The following is a 23,667-nucleotide window of genomic DNA, read 5'->3' on the forward strand; positions in this document are numbered from 1 at the left end:
TATATACCTTACCTATAGGTATAAAATTATACCTTCGACAAAAACATGGAATACAATAGACGATCTCTTAAGAATTTTTTATGACAATACGGGACTAGACGAGCACAACGTTAAGGTGATGGTAATTGATACGACCTGCCTATTACAATGCAGTTCCGCTCAGGATTCTTGAGAAACCCAAAAATTCCCAGTGGCTCTACAATTGTGCTCGTTATTACCTTAAGGCATAAGATGTTGTCTCATTTGCCCAGTAATTTCACTAGCTACGGCGCCCTTCAGAACTAAACACAATAATGCTAACACATTACTACTTGAAGTCAGAAAAAAGGCGGCGTTGTGGTACCTATAATGTAGCCGGCATTCTCTGCAAGTGATTCTCCCACTAGTAAATGTCCTAAGACCTTAGTCGCCTCTTATGGACCCTGCCTGGGACTTCTCTATTCTTTTTATGCCCCGGAGAAGCACAGGGCACATTCTTTACAAAACTGTGCCTCAATCCTTCTCGACATACTGCTAAAGGCCTCTGATAAAGTATGAAATAAGGGCCTGCTATTATTAAATTAAACGATTATAGACAGATTATTAGGTCTTACCCTTAGAATTCTTAATAAAGAGGTAATAAACATGTACTGTGCTAATTTCTTAAAGGACAACTGTCACCTGTTTGTTACGTACACTTGCAACGCTCCGATTTAAAGACTTGTGTGCAAAATGACTACGATAAATTAATAAACAACTGTATGCCTAGTTCAAAAAGACTCACCTATCGATTAAAAGTAATATTTTCATTTAGGTAATTGTAATAGTTACGTTTGTGTAATAAGGGGTTGTGTAATTATCAACATTGCATACAAGACTTTATCTACACCTACATATGAATCGTCTATAAAAGATTCTTAACAGTAAGCTTACTGCTAAAATTAAAAAAGCCAGTCCTAGTAACCATTTGTAACACTATAATAAATTATAGAGCAGTTTCATTTTGTATTGTTACGAAATAAAACGATTTAATGACAATATAACTTCATATATTATAAATATTAATTATACATATAATTATTGACTTAAAATAAGCTTTTCTTATCTATCAGTTACCAAAGAACTTTCTTCACTATCGCCAGCGGCGTTAGGTTGATTTTCGTCTGTCTGTGCGTCCATATCGGCAGCCTCACCCTCCGCGGTTTCAGTTTTAGTTTCCGATTTTTGGAATTTGTTTTTATCTGTCAAGTAAATATTATCAGATAATTTTAAGTCATTTCAGTTTAAAAATTATGTTGATCTATTTGGTAAGCATTTTTAATGAATATTATGTTTGCGAGACAGATTGAGAAACGGTGTAATAGATAACAGAGTTATGTGGAGTTAAATATTTAGTGCCAGTTTTATAGACGGGAATATTGAGTTTTGAACAGGTTCAGACATGTTTGAACAGAGAGGTTCAATGTAAGATAATATTCATTATATTGTATAAGTGGAGACTGACAAAATCTATAGTAAGATACAAAAGGAGTCATTTTTTATGAGAAGTGACGAGCAAGGCGTCCACATAATAAAAACCACAAAATTCTAAGCAGTTTTAAATTATGTGGATTATAAACAAAGGAAACCAGGAAGGTCTGGCTGTACTACAAAGAACGATGTTCGATTGTGATCTTGTACGTGCGGCACAATTGTCAACTGGCCATAGACTGCTCATTCTTGTTGCATTGAGATATAGGGGAGGCATTAAATTCTAAATTTTAATATTTTCATTCAAAACAGGATTTAAAATCACTTATTGAACGTCAAAAACTACCACCAATTCGAAATAGTATGCCTCAGACCTGAGAAGAACGGGAGCAAGAAATTCCGCTGGCTTGTTTTTCTTAATTTAGTTATCAAAACATAAATAACCTGAGGCCGTTAGCCCATTCCCAGTCTGTAGGAAACTTCACAGTTTTAACAATTACTTTGAATTTGGTAGCACATTTTCTTGGATCATGTTGTAAAAGTATATTAGTCGCCCAATAAAAGACTTACTGACTCAACTATTGTCCCTCGTGTTAACATTATGATTGTCGCAGTTTCTAGCAAATTCGTAAATGTGCTTATGAACATTATCAGGATGCAACAGTGAATAATTTCGTTGTTTGTGCCATTTACTTTATGTATCTAGTTCTAAGCGTGAACGCGCTCCACCTGGGGTGAAGAAGGGGAACCACTTCGCGTCAGCCATATTAAAATGAGTCGTCAGTCTTCTCTTGAAACTCCTGCCGTCGCGGAACCGCCTCCATATAATTAGTCAGTCAGTGTTGTGTTTCGACTACTCCAGTGTTTGTTGTTAACTAGTGATACAATTTGGAGCACTATGAGCTGATCACCGCAATATCAAACACTTATTCGTGTTCCAATTAAGCATCAACACAATTCCGCATTGTGCGGCACTGAGTCGCATTATGGTCTGTAATTGGAAAACTATCATAGTTTGTACAAATAATTGTCTGGTGTTCGTGGGTAGACTTAGACATAAGCCACAATAAGTACCATGCTTGGTGTAGTCAGCTCCCAACAGCCGCAGGTAGTGCACGGTGTCTGCCGCGGCAGTATAGGCCCGCAACGTGTTGGCTCCGCGCCACCCCACCAGAGTGAGTGACAGCTGACCAACCATACCCTCCCCTCTGTACTCTAGAACGCAGCTGCCCATGTCTGAAGAAAAAAAAAACAGAAATCATAAAAAATATACTGTTTGACATCATAAACAAACAACTTATCCGATATTACTTATTTAAAAAGGAACCAGTTCACTTCTCGCATTTGTACGAGGGCTGCACTAAAAGTATCGGGAATGGAATATTTCCACTGTTTCTGTCATATTAAAATCTTTTAATTGAATACTCCTTGGTTTTAAAAATCGAATACCATTTATTTATTTAAAAAAAGATTCTCGGTCTTGTCACAAGGTCTTTTCAAACTTGTTTAGTCGTTGAGAAAATGGAATTGACTCGAGAAAATTCTAGAGCGATGATTTATTATGACTTTCGAAGTGGTTTAACACAAAAACAGTGTGTTGACCGGATAATTTCTGATGGTGATGAAGCCCCATCCAAAACCACAATTTATCGCTGGTTTGCTGAATTTCAACGTGGACGTGTCAAGCTCAGTGATGATCCCTGTCAAGGTCGTCCAAAAACTGCAGTCTCGAAAGAAAACGTTGATGCTGTGCGTAAGCTGATTGAGGAAGATCGACACGTGACATACCGCGAAATTCAGGCAACTTTAGACATTGGCATGACTCAAATACAAATAATCTTGCATGAACAATTAGGTGTAAAAAAGTTTTTTTCCCGATGGATACCGCATTTGCTCTGTGAAGAGCAAAAAGCGGCTCGCGTTACTTGGTGCGTCAGAACTCTCGAAAGATTCCACGCAGGAGCCTCAAATGCTGTATACAACATCGTATCAGGTGACGAATCCTGGATATACGCGTACGAACCCGAAACAAAAAACCAGTCACGAGTTTGGGTGTTCGAAAATGAGTTAAAGCCAACAAAAATTGTTCGTTTACGGAGTGTTGCAAAAAAAATGGTGGCCACGTTTGTCTCCAAAACCGGCCATGTTGCGACTATTCCTCTTGAGAGATAGAGAACGGTTAATGCAGAATGGTATGCTAGCATTTGTTTGCCACAGGTCGTTTCTGAACTCCATAAAGAGAACTGCAACCGCCGCATCATCCTCCATCACGACAATGCGAGTTCTCACACCGCGCACAGAACAAAAGAGTTTTTAGAGCAAGAAAACATAGAATTATTAAACCATCCGCCGTACAGCCCCGACCTAAGCCCTAATGATTTCTATACTTTCCCAATAAATTGCGTGGTCAGAGATTTTCATCACCTGAAGAAGCTGTGGACGCCTACAAAACGGCCATTTTGGAGACCCCAACTTCCCAATGGAATGGTTGCTTCAATGATTGGTTCCATTGTATGGAAAAATGTGTCAAGTTTCACAGAGAATACTTCGAAAAGCAATAAATACATTTTTAAATGGTAATGTTTGTCACTTCCTTGATTCCCAAAATTTTCAGTGCCGCCCTCGTAGCAAAGATATTGAACACATTCACAAAAAATATACTAAAAGTCACAAAACACAACAACAAACAACTATCTTTTGACTTTGGACCTCAAAAATACTCAGCTTAGTTTGCATGTGGATTGGTTCCATTCTGCTAAGCCAATTTTATGTACGGGTCATAAATTAAACGAGACTTAAGAACAATTGGTTTATTGAACTAAGTCTAAATTGTTAATGGTTATGAGCACACACGAACCGATTGATGCTCGAACGTAATCTGGGGGAAAATGTGGAAACACAGCACACGTCAGCGATACCGCTGACAGGGCGCAACGTGATGTGCGATGCAACTTAAATTTGTAACCAAACTTTATAAACTATGCGGTACACGACCCCGCAACCCCAATAATTGCACATTAGGAAATTGACTTGAGATGTCGCTCTTTCAAATCTAAATTTATCTTATTGTAGTCAAGATTGTTATTGTATTACACTTAGTCTCGCCATAAATACTATTACTGAATTTTCTCAATTTGGCATTTACAATGTACAAAATAATTTTGCGATATTAAAATGGAGCGGGGTGATAAAGAGAACCGAATGACTGTGATTGCATTACAGAACGTAGGTATGGATCCAAGTGCAATTTTTAGAACTCTCCATACGCTTGGTATTAGTAAAATGTTTATCAGGGATAACTCGTGTAGAGGCGAAACACGTGTCGAATTGTTTGAAGACAAAATATATTGTAGTAATTAACACTCAAGAAAACTCAAAACATTTGCTTAGATTGATAAGTGTTAATTTTGTAAGCTGATACCCGCGACTTCGTCCGCGTACATACATGACTAAGCACATAGTAAAATATATATTTCTTAAAACTTTATATTAAATGAAGATATCGTCATTTTTTATCAATTTACATAAAAATAATCTGTTAGATAGATAACAACTGTAACTAATCTACCAACTATAGTTAGCTAAAATTATGTTTCTTTTTTAACCTCCTGAGAAAGTTGGAAAGATATAAACATTCAAATTAGTTATTCATTTTAAACTATTCTTTCAATTTTAATTCTGAACGACGGGACGACACATCAAAGGAAAAATGAAATTGTTGTTTTTATTTAATTCCGAGCATTTTTATATTTATTCACCTTTTAAACTGGACTTCAACAAATAATTCAAGACCAAAATTAGCCAAATCGGTCCAGCCGTTCTCGAGTTTTAGCGAGACTAAGGAACAGCAATTCATTTTTATGTATATAGATTATAAAGAGATATATTACTTTTGTTTTAGTAATATAAGGTAAAATCACTGTAGTCTATGATTTGACTATGGTGTGCCAAAGACAAATATTACATTTCATTACAAAATGGCGCTCTGAGTGAGAAGAAAATGCGTAAGGAACTCTCCCAGTACTATTTTTACGCTCTTTTGATAATATTACCCACACTACATAAGTACTTGGCGAGATACGAAGCCTTTTTTTGGATAGTTCTTATGCTTGCTGCTTAAACATATCTATGCAACTCGTGAAATACTTGAGCTGGCCCTATCTGGGTACTTTTCATAAATGATGCTACAATGTAGGTCATACATTACTAATACCTCTATCTACATTGTCCCCACTTACCAAAATCTTTAACCAAGTCCTGTGTTTCTTGTGAGAATAGAGTTGTACTCGGTGGATTGTTGGGATCGTCCTTCTGCAAGATCGTAACTAGGTCCTCTTTAGAAATGCGAAGTCTCCGCTTGGGCCCGATGTAGCGTCCCATACTCTGTAGACCCTCTTGGGATAGTCTAAAACAAATCTCGTTATAAGTCAACTTTAACATTTTTTTCCAGTGGGAGGCTCCTTTGCACAGGCGGCTAGATTATGGGTTCCACAACGGTGCCTATTTCTTCCGTGAAGCAGTAATGTATAATTTAATTACCGTGTTTCGGTCTGAAGGGCGCCGTAGCTAGTAAAATTACTGGGCAAATGATACTTAACATCTGAAGTCTCGAGGTGACGAGCGCAAGTGTAGTGCCGCTCAGAATTTTTGGGTTTTTCAAGAATCCTGAGCCGTACTGCATTGTAATGGGAATGGCATATCAACTACCATCAGCTGAACGTCCTACTCGTCTCGTCCCTTATTGTTATAAAAAAAAACATTAGTAGCAGTAGAAATGACAGTAAGTGAAGTGTTTGCCTGGAGCAGTACTGCCACTATATCGTTCAGTTCTTTCGCAAATAACGGTGGGCTTATACTGTTGTATTTGTTTGAAGGGTGTTTCGGTTCGGGGCCATTCACACTGTTGTAAGATTACAGTGTGACTCTAAAATACCTTTGTTGATCTTAGATCACTCAACAACAACCCTATTCTTTTTACTAGGGAGTCATAGCTATATTCCCGATCTACTACTAACTAATAGAAATATATTTACTTACCATAGGAAGTGACAATAATATATCATATTGCAACTACACTTGGTAAACATCATGAAGCTACATCAGTTCGTGAAGGGGCTTTCACAAATCATATAACAACTTTCCCAACTCAATATAATATTATACAATTTTAGGTGGCCTGCGCGGAACCAGACATGAACCATGCATCATTATCCTCTATATAATCCTACTAATATTATAAATGTGAAAGTTTGTATGTCCGGGTGTATGTTTGAATTTCTTTAACGCAAAATCTACTGAATAGATTTTGATGAAACTTTATAATAATATAGCGTACACACCAGAATAACATATAGGCTATAATTTATAAAACTATAGTGCGAATTAAACAAAATATAAAAGAAGTGTGATTGTTACTAATGAATACAACTAGCGCCATCTCTTATCAACTAGCAAGCAAAAGATCAATACAATTTAATTTATATGGAAAAACAACGTTTGCCGGGTCAGCTAGTCTACTATACTATAGTAAGCCTTCTTTGTGAAAGAAGTTTTTATATATTTCTTGAATTTGTGTACAGCGAGACCTAGTATACTGTCTGGTAATTTATTGTTAAATTGGATAGGATGACCGATGATGATGCACTTAACTCTAGCTAACTTACTATACGGCACATACAGTTTATACTTTCTTCATGAATAAAATCAATTCAAATTGCAATTTTCCTTGAATTTAGTAATATTTTTCTAACTTACATTATATTCTATGTAATGTGAGAGAAGGGTTGGCATGTTTGTCAACTTGAATGTTTGAGGAAGCGAGTACACACCTTTTAAAATCGACCAGTGCCATTTGGCACTAGATCTATCATATACACCAAAATCGAAAGTTACACACTACGCCCTGGCCAAGTTCTGACTCTCATTTTGTTTATAAGATAGTTTATTTTGCATGGTCTTATACTTTGTTTCAATAGTTTTCTTCTATATTCTCTCATTTCATCCTAATTATAAGCAATCTATTAATACACATAAAACAAATGCGCTAAAATAATCTCTGCGTGCGCGCCAAAATGGCACCGATCTATGGCATACCGAGGCGCGGGGGCACTTGCCGATCAATTTGCTCTGATAGCCCCGTTTTGGAGCACAAAAATACTATAAACATCTGCAGGATTATTCCACAATAACAAACCGAATGACATAATGCTCTGGAAGTATGGAAAATAGACCAATCGAGCTGTATTCACATCAGTCTGATCTTTTTAACGGCGAAACCTGCAGGACTCATAGGAGGTATATTTACTAAGTTACTAACATGTCAGTAGGTCTGTCACAAAACTTCTCTCTTCATTTGCTGTATACAAAAATGTTTACTACTTTTTGATGTAGTCATACGATGATAAAACATAAATGACTTTATTAGTGATACCACGGATTGGGAATAGAGCGACCGCCCTCAGGCATTAAATAAGAAAATTTTGTACAACATTACATTGTAACCTTATATTTTATGAAAACAAAAGAAGCCCGCTGATTTTCTTGCGCCCGTTCTTCTCTTAGGTCAGAGGCATCCTTTTTGGAATGGGTGGTAGTTTTTGATAAATAAGTGATATCATATCTTTTACCTGAATGGGCACCTCATGTTCTTGTTGTCACACCTCACAAAGGTCTTCACTCCCGTGTTGATAATCTTGATGCTATTCTCATTATGTTGGACCACATCTTTCACTGGAGGGGAAACCAGGTATATGTTCTTCTTTTTGCCAACATAGCATCTGTGCATAAAAATATTTGAATTTAAAAAACTTGTTATGCCTACCTACTACTCGGTTAAGTCGAGTTAGTAAGTCCTTTATTGGGCGATGTATATGCTTTTACAATATGATCCCAGAAAATCTACAAAACAAATGTCTTACGAAATTTAAAAGAAATGTAAAAAAAGTTTGTGTGGGAAAGGTTACTACAACATAAATGATTTTCTTAATGATACCACAGACTGGGTATCAAGCGAACACCCTCACGCTCTTTAATTATAAATGTTTATTGTACGATATTACACTGTAATCCATATTGTTATATAAAAAAGCCCGCTGAGTTTCTTGCGCCCGTTCTTCTCAGGTCTGAGGCAGTCTATCTAGAATGGGTGGTAGTTTTTAACGTTCAATAAGTGATTTTGAATCCCATTTTGAATAAAAATAATTGAATTTGAAATAAAGAAATTTATATGAAATAAATTTTAGATTTAATAACAAACGGGTCTGCTGTAAAACAAACTTATATACGTTATTTTTAACCTATAACAATAATTTAATTTCTATTTATTTTAGAAACAGTAGTTTTAAAAGAACGCAAATACTTGGAGTTTCCCAGAGCGCCGTTTTCCGAAGCAGTGTATGTGATTTAACTGATTTCAAAAATAAATCAAAAGCATGTGTATAGAAGAAATGAGTGACTTGACATTATATGGTTTTAAAGGTGAAAAGTTTTTGGCAGGCACTTATTTGGAATTATTTTTTTGATACAAGTTCTACCACTAGGTGGAGTAAAAAAATCTAGACGGTTTAAGTGTGCATAAAAATTTTCTAGAATAAAATAGAATCAAGTTTAAACTTTAAAGAGAATGTATCATCCTGGGTAATTGTACATACACTGTGGCAAAATTTGGCTAATTTCTCATAGGAAATAGAGCGACCGCCCACAGGCTAGTAAATAATACACTTTCCATTGTAACAATAATTTTATAAAAAAAAAAGAAGCCCACTGAGTTTGTTGCGCCCGGTCAGAGGCATATCTTTTGGAATGGATCATGGTTATTGACTTTCAATAAGTGATTTTAAATCCTATTTTGAATAGAAATATAATAATAATATTATAAATTTGAAATTGAATAGATTCATAGAAAAAAAAGATCGATTATATTGTAACAAAGGTCTCTTCTCTCTTTCATTTGATAATATGACATTTGACAAAGACGTTTTTCAAACCTACAACTTAAGGTTAACTGACAACTTATTGGCATTATAAACAAACGTCAAAAATTCACATATTGTAATCTGATTCAAATACGCAATTTTTGAAAATAAATCAATCACAGCAACATTCATTACAATTGACAATTTGAATCAGTTTACATCAAAGCCAACAGTAAATTACTCAACATCAACAGATCTTTGAAAAATCACATTTACCAACATACCTACAATACATGATAAATAAATATTATGACTGTTAATTGTCAGTACATTTATGAAAATTGAATTTACGTTCACATAAATCGTCGCCGCAAGCATTGTCAGAGCAAAAAGATCTAATTAGTGATTTTCATTATTATAACACTAGAAATAAGGGATTTCTTGTAACTAATTCTAGTAGGCTTCATAGGATACATTATTAATTAATATATATTCATAAGATGCTTTAACGATAATGTATACTCTTATATAAAAAAGTCCCAGCTACTGTTCAGGCATTATTTATAAATAAATTTAATTGTTTTATAAAAAATGGCTCTGTCGTAAATCCTATGACTCCACAGTTGAATATCTAAGTGATCGGACAGCCTGGGACAAGATTATGATTATTTTATAGCGATAGAAATGACTGTGCAATATTGTATATTTTTATTGAAAAAAGCGCAAACAAAAAGAATGCTGGGTGTTTCTTGCACCGCTTCTTCTCTCTCAGAGCGCCATTTGTAGTAGTATCTAGTATATTCGAAATGGCATCAAAAAGAATTCTAAAGGAATCACATTTTAGAAAATAAATTCCTTTTATGCCTACCTTGTCAACAAACATGTTGGATCAAACTCCCTCAAGTCATAAAACTCTTTGATATCCGGATACACATCTTCTTCTGGCTTGAAAAACACAAACGGGTCTTCTTTGAAACCCATTCTCCGTCGTTTCACCGGCACTTTATCACTCTCGGTCGCTACCCCCGGTGCTTTCGTGTCAGTCGAATTCTCGCGAGCCTTCTCCCACGCGAGGGGGGCAGTTTTCTCAAAAACTGCCACAAAGAACCCCCCTGTATCTTGATGATGGGGTAATATTCTAATGCTGAAATTTAACATTTATTGTTGAGCATAACTTGTGGTGATAATAACATTGACAATACATATTTAAATCAAATCAAAATCAATTTAATCACGAAGCTCAAGCAAATGAGACTTATGAATGTGAAAAGTTTTAATTTTCTTTTTTTATTTACCGCCACTTCAGAAAGGGTTGAGATTTAATGAGAAGATGCGGCAAGAAACTCGTTGCCACTCTTTTAAATTAACATTAGAGCTTCATCCTTTTACAAATCATATCAGTTACAATATGTAAAGTGATGCAACAATAAAACTCAAACGTCAAATACTCAACACCTTGCATGAGTAAGTCAGAAAAAATTAGATGTAAATATACACGAAATAAACAAGTTACTGAGTACAGTAGATCAATCCACACAAACCGAAAATAAATAAATGTATTTTGCGATGTTAAAAAATCTGTATGTGTGGCGGTCCTCCACAGTGCGGTTTTCAAGGAGCTTTCTTCCACGTACTACAAAGCTGAGGAATGAGCTTCCTTGTGCGGTGTTTCCGGGACGATACGACATGGGTACCTTCAAAAAAAGCGCGTACCCCTTCCTTAAAGGCCGGCAACGCTCCTGTGATTCCTCTGGTGTTGCAAGAGATTGTGGGCGGCGGTGATCACTTAACAACAGGTGACCCGTACGCTCGTTTGTCCTCCTATTCCATAAAAAAAAATATAATAACTTTAATTTACTTATTGAGAAACAGAAGTAATACTAAATTTTATTTATCAGTACAATGTGGGACCAATTTGAGATATATCCAACATAAGTTTGAAATGAAATTATAAAGAAATGAGGAGATCAGTAGGAGAACGTCATCAACATAGCCCACATGATTGCTAAGCTGAAGTGGCAGTGGGCAGAGGACATAGCTTAACGGACAGTCGGCCGTTGGGGCAGTAAAGCCATCGAATGGCGACCACGTACTGGAAGACGAAGTGTTGGTAGGACCCCACAAGATGGACTGACGATATGGTCAAGATCGGCAGAATATGTTGCATTAGGGAGCGCAGGACCCATCGTCATGGAGATCTTTGGGGGTCCAGCAGTGGACGTATTTTGGGTGATGATGATGACAACATAAGGTTTATTACAAGAGGCATAGCATGATTAAATGATTAATACTTACCACCTATCAAGATGGTATGAGGCAGCCTTCTCCGGAGATGGTGGGAACATTTGTGGTCTGACCACAGTCAACCAACGTTCTGGCACATCTTCAAACTTATCGTAGAACACCATATCTTTAGATGCTGGTCTCCAGTGACTCATGCCTTGAAAGGAAAAATATAAAATAATTAAAACATTTAAAGTGATTTGGAGAACAATGTAGAAATACAGTATATTTTTTAGACTGCCAGATATTTATTTGCAACCTGTTCTGAAAAGCAAGTCCCAGATAAAAAACATTATAAAATACACAATAGTTTTTATGGCAAATATATACATTATTAATAAAAACCCAGCCTATGTTCAGATATTATCTTTAATTACACAAATTAAATTTGTAACCAAAATTTATGAATGATATGGGACTCTCGGTTTCCGTCCGAGCGCTCTTACTAACTAATGGCCGTTTGCAATAACCTATCTATCCTACTAGACGTAGACAAATCTATCCTTTTACGCTTACTTGCATTTCAATAACCTATCGACATAAAGCATTGGACTATAACTATATACATAACTATGGATAGATAAGATCTTGTCATAAACGGTGACAGCAATGTATCCGTAACTATAGATACTTTATTGAAAGCGGCCGTAAGCCAACCTTCGAGTGACACATGGATCATAAATCTTGGTATGTCCTGTTCAACTCTCAGGTTGTGGCTCCATATACAGGATATACTTTACACTTGATAACCTGCTCAACCCCCATCATTGCATATTAGGAAATTGACTTAAGACAATTAGTCTCAGTAGTGAGGGTTATCACTTTAAAAAATAACAATTTGTTTACGGACTTTAAATTAATTTAAAAGTTTAGTTATCTTATTAGTCAACTGCAGATCACCTAAATGATATGCCTTTCTAGGACTAGATATTTAATGTAATGTAATGTCGAAAGTAAAGGAAAGTAGTGGGAGGCTCCTTTGCTCAGGTTGCCGGCTACATTATGGGTACCACAACGGCGCTTATTTCTGCCGTGAAGCAGTAATGTGTAAGCATTATTGTGTTTCGGTTAGAATGACACCGTGGCTAGTGAAATTACTGGGCAAATGAGACTTAACATCTTATGTCTCCAGGAGACAAGCGCAATTGTTGAATTATTGGGTTTTTCAATAATCCTGAGTGGCACTGCATTATAATGAGCAGGGCCTATCAATTACCATCAGCTTAACGTCCTGTTCGTCTCGTCCCTTATTGTAATAAATTTTTTCGATCAGTTACATATATATCTGACCTTTAATATATTTGAGTCCAGGCAATGAGTCTGCAATATCGACAAGATGGAGTGAGTCTTCGTTTTCTTGCAACATTCGATGTACAACAGCTTCATTCTCTATTGGGTTGAAGGAACAAGTGGAGTACACCAAACGACCGCCAACTTCAAGCAACTCACAGCCTCGCCTCAGAATCCGGTACTGTATGCTGGAATAAAATTATAACTTATTATATTCCTCTCATAATGTTCGGTTTTTCATATTATATAACATTTATTCTCATAAGATTTCACATAAAATCACTTACATGAGAATTTTAAATAAATATACCTACAACATAATATTATTACTTTAGGTTACTATGACTAAGCACGCAAAACAAACAAAAAAAAATGACGGTACATAAAAATTGCTCTACAAAAGAACATAGAATAAGAACGGAATAAGAAGGACTGGATGTGGCTAACGACTTATATAGATTGTTGATAGATAAGTTGAAGTAAACTAAAATAATACCAACGGTTTTAATAATAGTACAAATAAGAAATCTAAAAGTTAAAAGTTATTCGTTTCGTTCGTTTTGTTTTTATTCGATATTTTTTTTAATTATTGAAAGTCAGACTTACTACCTCAGAAACACGTACGAAACAAAAACTGTACTTTCTTATGCTCTGATATGATTATACTCGAAATACATCTAAATCTAAGATCTAAAGGAGATACTACAGAAGGTAAAAAAATATATATAAGAAAGAACTATTGTCATGTTTGAGTATGTTTGTCTTTTTTTTTCACACTTGAAAAAATTGTACAATTAAAATAAAGTTTATTGTTCGATCAAATTATATTATTATGGGTCAAATGAAATAATCATAAATTATTTAGGATAGTGAAATTAATGGCGCCTTTTTTGTACTTAATTTTGGCTTCATACTTTTGTTTTAGCTGTACTATATAATATGTACTTATTTTTTTATATACGTTTTTAATGATTTTTTTGTCATAGATTTGAAGCTGAGCTTAACAGTATATGGACTTGAAGAAGAACCATGAAAAATATTATTTAAAAATAAGCCTGATACAAGGTCTACAGTTTTGCAGACTGGTCAAAATATGTATACACACATTTTAAACTAAATACCTACTAAAAGATTAAATAAATATTATAGTTGCAATTCTGTCTGAATGACTGATCAATTTCGTTTTCTAAGTTCTACTATTTTGTGTTTTTAAATCAGAAACACTTTAAATTTAAATTAAAAATAAAATTGTAACTAAAGTAATATTTCCCGTGAATTCTATAGAGCATACAGTGTAGCTGCTTATATTGATAAAAAAACAAATTGTACACGGAAAAATATCATTTTGGAACACTGATGTTATAATTTTAATTGTAAAATATGTGACATCACAATAGGTAGGGGAGTCTCATAAATATGGCTGTGACATGGATGGGGGAGGGGTCATAAAATCATGAAATTCGTGTGACGCTATTTATGGATTGCCCCTTAAACAGGAAGTATGGAATAGTATATAATATAGATAGGAACATAAACTAATAATGCCTACTACTCGGCTAACGGCCGTTTTCAATAACGTATCTATCCTTAGTTTAATTGACTAGAGGTAGACAAATCTATCCTTGTACGCTTACTTACATTTCAATAACGTATTGACAGATATCATTGGACTGTAACTATATTGGACATAACTATGGATAGATAAGATCTTGTCATTAAACGGTGACAGCAATGTATCCGTAACAAGAGATACGTTATTGAAAACGGCCTAAGTCGAGTTAGTAAGTATTACGCGGGGCGATGTATTTGCTTTTACAACCAGATACCAGATCATTTTCAAAACAAATATTACGACATTCAAAAGAATTGTTAAAAAACGTTTGTGTGGTAAAATAAATGAATTTCTTAATGATACCACTGATTGGGAATAGAGCGACTGCCAACAGACTATTAAAAAATAAATTTTATTGTACGATTTTACATTGTAACCATATTTTCATTAAAAAAAGAAGCTCGCTGAGCTTGTTGCGCCCGTCATTCTCAGGTCTGAGGCATACCTTTTGGAATGGGTGGTGGTTTTTACTTTCAATAAGTGATTTTATATCCTATTTTGAATAAAAATATTTGAATTTGAATGATGCGACATGGGGGTACCTTAAAAAAATTCCTGATCACTTATCACCAGGTGACCCGTACGCTCATTCGTCCTCCTTTTCCGCAAAAAAAGTATAAAAGAGCAAGTTACCCATGGAGATTGTTCCCGTTGCCGTTAGACCACTTGAGCCAGATATCAGGATTCTTACGCATCGTCGCGTCGCCGGAACATGGCACGTCACACAGCACCCGGTCGAATTTTAATTGCTTCGTGGACTCTGGATTCTGTTATTAATAAAGAAATGTCAATGAGTGTTGTCTTACGGCCGTTCCCAATATATTATCTACAGATAGAGCTCAATTACTACCTTCTACTGTAAGTAATTAGCTATCAATAATCTGAAGCTGTCATAATATATCCGATAAGTCATTCTAATCGCCTTATATTGGGACGCGTGAATTGCAAGCGTTCCATGAAAACTTCTATCGCTGGTAAGCTATACATCGTCCCATTGACAAACAGCATGTACGGATAAGGTGAGTTACCATTGATAAGTTTATTGGGACAAGTAAGTTTTATCTCAAGTAAGAGATAGACTGAATATTGGGAACGGCCGTTAGTCTCCGCAGATATTATGTAAAATATATTATCGAACAATTATCTATACATACATATATACGTTAAATAGTCAGTATATTAAATATATTTTCAAATAATATATTATACTGGCTTGACTTATAAAACTGAGGCCAAAAAGTACTTCTGACAATTTTTCTGTTTTTACATGTCAATCGCACACCCGAACTTACTGATTTAAACGGGTTTTTTCTCTCATAAGATTATTTTAGTGTCGACCTCACAAATAACTGATTGTGAATTATTCGAGCCTCATACTTGTCTATTAAAATTATTAAAATTTGCAAACTCTTTCCTATAGATAATATACAAATTAAAGTACTGTGTTATATCAAATAATTATTTTAATTAATGACCCCTCCGTACTTAGCCACACCTTTTTAACTCATGATACAGTCAGATGGACAACACCTACAGTCATATTTTTTATTTATTATAAAATATATACGCCTGTTCAGCTATACCTGCTGATTTAAGAAAATTTATTGAATTAGGCGTTACTTTGCAGGAATCCATAATTATACAAATGATTTAAGTTTTCTTTAGTGTTAATTCCGCCAATATTTGTTTTTAAAACAATTCGACACGTGTTTCGCCTCTACACGAGGCATCCTCAGGACGTGTTGTCTCGCCAAAATCTGGCACGAGACTCGTGTTGTTTTAAAAACAAATATTGGCGGAATTAACACTAAAGAAAACTTAAATCATTTGTATAATTATGGATTTCCGCAAAGTAACGCCTAATTCAATAAATTTTCATAAAATATATACAATAAACGTCATATTAATATTATTCAACCCTTATTGTTTCTGTTATTGCTATGCACCTATGTTCGGAGTGGCGATTAAGTTTGGCGAACTATACTTTGAGATAAGCTTTACAGTTAAAAACATTACTTTACTGAATAAATAGTACCTACCTGCGGGTCAGTCACTTTAAACGCTGGTAACACAGCTGAGTCATGATTGGTGATGAGGATTGAAGGTGAGTTGAGTCTCTTAGCCTGATGAACCAACATGTAGCAGCGACTGTTGTCTACATCATTGGCTATCACAAAACCTGCAATTTTTTTTTTTGATAATATAAAGTACTACAATGAATTTACTATGACTACCCTATCAGCAGAAAAAATTCCATGTCTGGTTGTTTGGTCCCATATTTCCAATTTATGAATAAATAGATATGGGTGGATAATATCTGTACGGCCCAGGCAATCCTTAATTGTCTCATATATTAGCAACTATTTTAGATCCAAATGGTGTTTATTACCTAGTCGCTATGGCGTCGTGATGGCATCCCTGTACGCAAGACAAAGTAATAACTTGACATTGTCTTGGTTACAGGGAATTGGGGGAGAACAGTTGGTGCTGGGGCTGGTGCTTCCACTGCCGAAGATGGCAAGCATAGGAAATAAGTCAGTCTAAGTAAGTCATACTCCTTAGTCCTATTTGGTGTAGAGATGTTGTCCCAACAACGCAACTGGAAATCCAAGGGCTGCAACTATTTTGGCCAACAGATCGTCTAGTTATCCACGCGGAAATAATGCCAATATTCTTAGTACACTTCCTCATATTGATAGTTTTCCACTTCTTGTCATCTGTATATATATATAAATGAATTGCTGTTCGTTAGTCTCGCTAAAACTCGAGAACGGCTGGACCGATTTTAGTCTTGAATTATTTGTGGAAGTCCGGGGAAGGTGTAAAAGGTGAATAAATATGAAAGTGTTCGGAATTAAATAAAAACAACAATTTGTTTTTCCTTTGATGAACAACAACAGGGAGCATATTCTACGAAATAATTCTTGATGTTATGATATATTATTGACAAATTAATAAAAAACATTAATTTAATTTATTATATACAGAACAACGTCTGTCGGGTGAACTAGTATTAATGTGGCTAGGTTATGAATGGTTTGTCTAAAGACTGAAAAGTAACTGTGGTCAGTAGCAGACAATATGTTTTCACTGTGTTGCCCTTTTCTGATCTTCAAATTAAAATACAAACAATAGCTTGTTTGTTATGAGCTAAGGTATATATATATATAATTAAGGCTATAGGTATAAATTCTCAGGCTATTTTCTGCAACTCAATGTCTTTTAGGGTAAAAATAGTCAGGATGGTTTAAGAACACACACAATTGTATGTTTTACATCTAGAATTATCATTTGTTCTGTCTGTAGATCTGTAGAGAGAGAGCCAATGGGAGGTCGAAAGAATAGTTAGCTGTGGTGCATGTCAGATACCCCGCAAACTGCAGACTTTCGGCCGATAGTTTGGTTGGTTTCTTAATCAGTATGAAGATGTATGAGAGTGCGCACATTATAACGATTCGGTATTGGCCGACAAAAAAGTTTGATGGGCTGCACGATTGCCTTCAAACTGAACCGTCAGCAAACTATCGGCCGACTGTTGAATCAGTACAGCGCTCTTCTAGGCGCGCACACCACCGATTGTATAGTCGGCCAGACTCATCAATAGCCGATTTAAAACTAATAGCGAATCGTCCCTAAAACTGTCGGCCGATAGTTGTCTAGTGTGCGCACTCATCACAGACCCAACTGTTTAGTCGGGCCAGTGTGCGCACTTAACAGCCGAACTCAACCAAACTATCGGCCGATCAAAAGTCTGCAGTTTGCGGGGTCTCTTAGGGGTCCATTTTAATGTGGTGGACTGCTTGTATGCAGACACAAAGAAGCAGCATATAACATTTAGTAGTTCACAAGAACGAAGCATTACCTGTTGGCATTGAGTCTTCATCAGCATGAAGGAACTCTAGCAACTGTGCAGTCTTTGATCCAGGGGCAGCACACATGTCTAATACCTGAAAGTAATGATGTTATTTTGATAAATTATCAAGTTATTGTTACATTAAATTAATTATCATCAAACCAAAAAAAACAAATAAAGAAAAAATATTTTTCACCTCTCCAGAACGAAATGGTCGCTATTGCTACGTGAATACTCGCGAGCGTGAGGCAAAGTGGTTTAAATTTCGAACCCCACGTGACCATACATCCGGGAATTAATCCGCGTTAAAAAAATAAACAATGCGATCCGGTGCGTTCCGAAACAAATTTCAGCCTGGCGTCTTATCTCATTGTCATAAAAATTTATATGTTACTTATCGAAATTTAGATTTATAAATTTTACTATTGCCTTTTTAAAGACTTAAAATTTAAAATAAATACTAGTAATGATATTTATAATAAACATTGTTAAATATAATCTTAATTGTTTCTCTTACTATAGCCTATAACACTTTTGTCGCTAGTTGAGATGAAAAGTTGTATGTTTCACACGAGAGCAATTTTTTTTTGTCTTGTGCCTTTACATCACTCACTACCTCAGTAGTCTATATTAGAATCAATTCTAGACTGCTTCGCCAATTCGTGATTTAAAGTCAGCATTCGCAGCAAAAAATAACTTTGCTCACTTGTTGAACAAATAACTATTGTATTACTCATGCGGGAAAAGTATATCTTGGTGCTTGCTGTTGCAGTTGAAAAAGAGACGTTTGCACATTTTAAAATTTGAGTGCGAAAAGTTTACTTGTCTGACAGTTTCATTCAATAAATAAAATTATAATTTAAGTTACAAAAGTTTAAAAACGAATATGGAGTAAAAAAGAATACATAAATCGTCACATTTGTAATACTAAATAGTATGTGGAACTTGTGGTATGTTGTCTATTACCTGATCAAATGACCTCTTCAATTCAACTTTACTTCTATGGGCAATCCACAAGTTGTCGCACTTGTTGCACAATAAACTATAATTTGAAACATAAATTGATGTAATATCATAGACCAACATGGGTATAGACTATAGAGTAATATGATTATGGAATATGTTTTTTTTTAAATTTCTCCATTTTCCTTGTGTTAGAGAAATTTTTCTGTAGCAAGGTTGATATGTGAAACATACAATTTTTTTCTCTCTCTTCATATTATAAGGTTGATCAAACATTGAATGAAAGTATCTACAGCCAAAACATAGTTAGATTAGTCATAGATTAATATAATTTATTATTACTATACAGCCAACAATCGATGTCACAAAATTTTTAATGAACATCTGATTCTCTGTAAGCAGAAATACAATTATCTTTTTTTTTATTAGGTATGCTGGAAGTTGTAGTGGGATGTATGTTGGAGTTTCTGTAGGTAATCTTAAATAAATAAACTAATTAATTAGCCATTTTGCAACAAGACACACCAATTAGCTTATATTTAAAAATGAGTAGGATTCTAAGATTAATACAACTTCAACCTAGTGGACTCTAGACTAGGTCACAGAATTTTCTATTGAGGGTCACATTCTGAGAAGATTTTTACTACTGAGCACAATTTATTTGAGAAGTCATTTTTGTGAGTAGATTTAATAACTTTAAATCACATAACACAGGAGATATGATTCTTGAGGTGATTAGGACTATTAACACATTAACTGCTAATCCCTGCAGATAAAATAAATAACAATATAATATCATACAGCATACCGGTTTGCAACTATCTTGAAAAGTAAACTATTTGAATTCATGATTGTATCAATAAATTTTTATACAAACCTTATGATGTGGTTGCACTTGCAAAACAACTGGTGGAATCATTGACACAGCTTCTTGTCTTGAAACTCCACCAGCTTTGGTCTCGGCAATAAGAAAGTTGTGCAGTTTGTACAGGGCTTCATTGCGTCTTATGTCCATACGGGTGAGACGCAACTGCCAAGCCAGTCCACCTGGATACCTTTACACATAGTGTTTTAATGTGACTATCGAAGGACAACAAACTGTGTTATTAAATTTAAAAGTGGTTTGGTTATTTACCAGTTATTATTTGTAGGAACAAAATATCTTATTATATTTTTTTTCATTTGCTGCACTTATTTATGTATATTTTTTTAATAACATTCACAGACGAGACAAGCAGCTGATGGTAATTGATATGCCAAAGCAGTGCCACAGTGAGTTTTGAAAACCCCAAAAATTCTGAGATGCACTGCAATTGCGCTCGTCACTTTTAGACATAAGATGTTAAATCTCATTTGCACAGTAATTTCACTAGCTACAGTACCCTTTAGATTACTTCTTCATGGCAGAAAAAGGTGCCATTTTGTAACCCATAATCTAACTGGCATCCTGTGTATTCTCCTTTGGAGCATCCCACTGGTTATTTATATATTAAAAAAATATAGATAAATATTATGCCATTACAATGATATTATAGTATTATAAGAGGTAGATATGTGACTAGCGTGCCGAAAATGAAAACAATTGGCCCCTTTGGTCGTAGTCGCTCTCTGTATACGAAAACGATACACACACATTTGCTTGTTGACAGAATTGCTTACAATTTGATATGGAACAACATTAAAATGCCATCTTGCGTTATGGCAACATGCACTAATTACGAAAGTAAACAAAATTTATAGAATTACATACCACAGTTAAAAAATCATGAATTATAACATTTTATTTGATTTCACTATTTCTCTAACAAAATAAATATGACGCTATGACATCGCCAATAGCCGGCAAGCCGATACAAGCCGAGCGCCGCAACGCAACTCGGAGTCTCGAGTGCGGACATAGATTAACATAGAGAAATGATGAAATATTGATGCTGTCTGTTGTGGGATGATAGCAGTAGTATATACTATATTTTAGGCAATCATGTAAAAAAGCCGTTGTTGCAGTGAATGTAATAATTTTAAATAAACAAGTGTGTATATAGGTAGCCAAACAATCAAACTACAAAAACAAGTTTTAGGGTAGGTAGCAGATGTAAACAGTGAGTGCTATTTGCTTATGTAGGAGTATTTCAGTAACATTGTCCCTTTCGGGATATCCCTTGCTAACTGCAGAAGAATCAATGGATCATTTTCTTCTCCCATTATCTTATTGTAATAAACCCTCAACAAAAAGACATTAATTGTAAATGAAAATACAAAAAATTGTAAACTTAAAACTTTTTGGGAGCCATTGTTAGTAATATTGTAAAATTGGGACCCTTACTGTAAATACATTTAGGTTTTGTTTTGTTATGTCTGTATGTTTTTCATTATTTTATGTACAAATAATTGATATCTTCAATGTGGCTATTTATTATAATCAATATTAAATTATTTTTTTATAAAACCAATGACACTTTATTTACCTAATTTCAATGCATTTTTACTGCTTTATAACTTTTGCTACATGAACTAATGAATGAATCATATTCTAGGCATAAATCACAGTGTACGGTAAAAAATGATGAATTATTCTGTATTTTTCTTTTCAAATATGATGCAATTAGCAAATTAGATTTATCTCTTTTTCACTTACAATAATTGCATTCTATTGCAATGTTAAACTAGTCATGAGTGTTTTAGTGTATCATTTACAAACACCAAATATTGTCTAGGTAACCTATCTATACTTTTAAATATCATTGATGCCATTGGCAAAAAACTAAGTACTAACATCAAAATTTACAAATACATTACAATGAATGACACATGACACTCACTATTATTCTGTTACTGAAAACATTCAAAAATTTCCTACTAGGCTAATGGTATTTTTACAAAAAACCTTTACTCTTACCATGGCAAATTAATAGGTTTTATTTCATCTTCCTCCTGCATGTCATCATTCATTTTTGTATTAAGAATCTTTGAGAAGTATTCACTCTGCACTATATTCATGAGAGAACTTGTTTCACATTTAGACCCTGTTATACGAAAAGCTGTTGGTAAGTTTGTCTTAAGACACTTCATAAACTCATCCCATTCTTCTTCTGGACATATATTTTGTTCCTGAAATAATTATCGTTTCATTGCATTTCAGGCTTGTGATTTTTTTTTGTAATTTAAAGAGTCACGTCATGTGTTTTTATCGAATATAACCTAAAAATAGATTAACGAATACCTTGTAATACTGTTCAAAAACTGCATTTTCCCTTATTATGTCATCATAGTTTGTCCGTGTATCTTCGCCAGTTTTCTCTGGAGGATTATTTTCCTGTAAATTTGAGATTTTTACCCTATTTGTATCACATAACTTGATATACAATTCATCAAAAACTTACCTGTTCCTTTCGATCGCGTTTTCGTTGAGCAAATTTATTAACTTTACGATTTCGACGTGCCATTCTCGCCTCAAATATATTGAATTTTCGAAATTGATGAAGGAAAAATACTATTTATTTTCGTATTATCTATTTTGTTGTTCAAATTTCAAAATAAATACGACCCGCGCTGAGCTTTTTTTTTTAATTTTTGCCTAATGCCACAGATGACAGAACCATTGCCTACTTTGTACCACAGAATACTAATTTTACTCTAACGAACTTTAAAAAAAAAAGTAAATAACTAGAAAAACGAAAAGAATAAAATGGAACTAGGCAGGACATTTAAGAAGCAAATATAGCAATAGCTGGAGTAATATGATCACAACGTGGTATCTGAGGGATCCTAAACGAAAAAGAGGCATGCCAGATGGATCAACAAAATAATTAAATTTGATTTAATGAAGGAGTACTCTGGACCCGATCAACAGCCAACAAAATATTGTGGAAGAGAAAAGGAGAGGCTTTCACCCATCAGTGGAATGGTATGGTATGGTATAATCTGGGTTATTTCCTCAATTCAACGACTGTGTGCCTATTTTGCGTGCGTAAGCAGTGGGATGAAATATAACTAGAAATTAAATTAGTTTTGTATTGTTTAGCTTAGTATTAATTACTTATCCGGTTTGAATATGTGGTTAGTATAAAGAATTAGTGGTTGATAATAGGTACAATAATCTAGTTTGAGGACACAGTGATATATCACAATAGCAAATGACTATTAACAAATCAGTTAATGAGTTACGAGATTATTAGCAAAATAGTAAACAACTCAAGACAGGTTCTTGCTTTGAACATTGCTTCGTATATGAGATAGCAATTTTCTTTTAAAAATATTAAGTGAAGGTGCTTCTTTGATATCTTTCGGAAGATTGTTATAGAGTT

The 23,667-nt window shown here is 34.6% G+C and overlaps 1 protein-coding gene across 1 annotated transcript; it reads right to left on the reverse strand.

The window, feature by feature from the left end:
* Nucleotides 1–1,006: 1,006 nt before the first annotated feature.
* LOC126967626 (tRNA (cytosine(34)-C(5))-methyltransferase) lies at nt 1,007–22,917 on the reverse strand. The gene is made up of 14 exons (XM_050812188.1): nt 22,744–22,917; nt 22,584–22,676; nt 22,260–22,471; nt 20,241–20,418; nt 18,410–18,494; nt 16,587–16,726; nt 15,181–15,314; nt 12,936–13,123; nt 11,658–11,802; nt 10,231–10,506; nt 8,076–8,225; nt 5,688–5,854; nt 2,524–2,685; nt 1,007–1,220 (listed from the first exon to the last, which is right to left on the reverse strand). The coding sequence occupies exons 1-14, from the start codon at nt 22,804–22,806 to the stop codon at nt 1,081–1,083; spliced, it is 2,133 nt and encodes a 710-aa protein (XP_050668145.1). The 5' UTR covers nt 22,807–22,917; the 3' UTR covers nt 1,007–1,080.
* Nucleotides 22,918–23,667: the final 750 nt, after the last annotated feature.

Source organism: Leptidea sinapis, chromosome 13 (genome assembly GCF_905404315.1).
Source record: "Leptidea sinapis chromosome 13, ilLepSina1.1, whole genome shotgun sequence".
Taxonomy (NCBI): domain Eukaryota; kingdom Metazoa; phylum Arthropoda; class Insecta; order Lepidoptera; family Pieridae; genus Leptidea; species Leptidea sinapis.

Coding starts and splice junctions, on each gene's coding strand:
- LOC126967626 (XM_050812188.1), bottom strand. CDS start 22,806: ATGGCACGTCGAAATCGTAAAGTTAATAAATTTGCTCAACGAAAACGC. Junction 16,727..18,409: donor TGAAGACTCAATGCCAACAG/GTAATGCTTCGT, acceptor AAAAAATTGCAG/GTTTTGTGATAGCCAATGAT. Junction 11,803..12,935: donor TGGACTCAAATATATTAAAG/GTCAGATATATA, acceptor TTTCCTTTCAAG/GCATGAGTCACTGGAGACCA.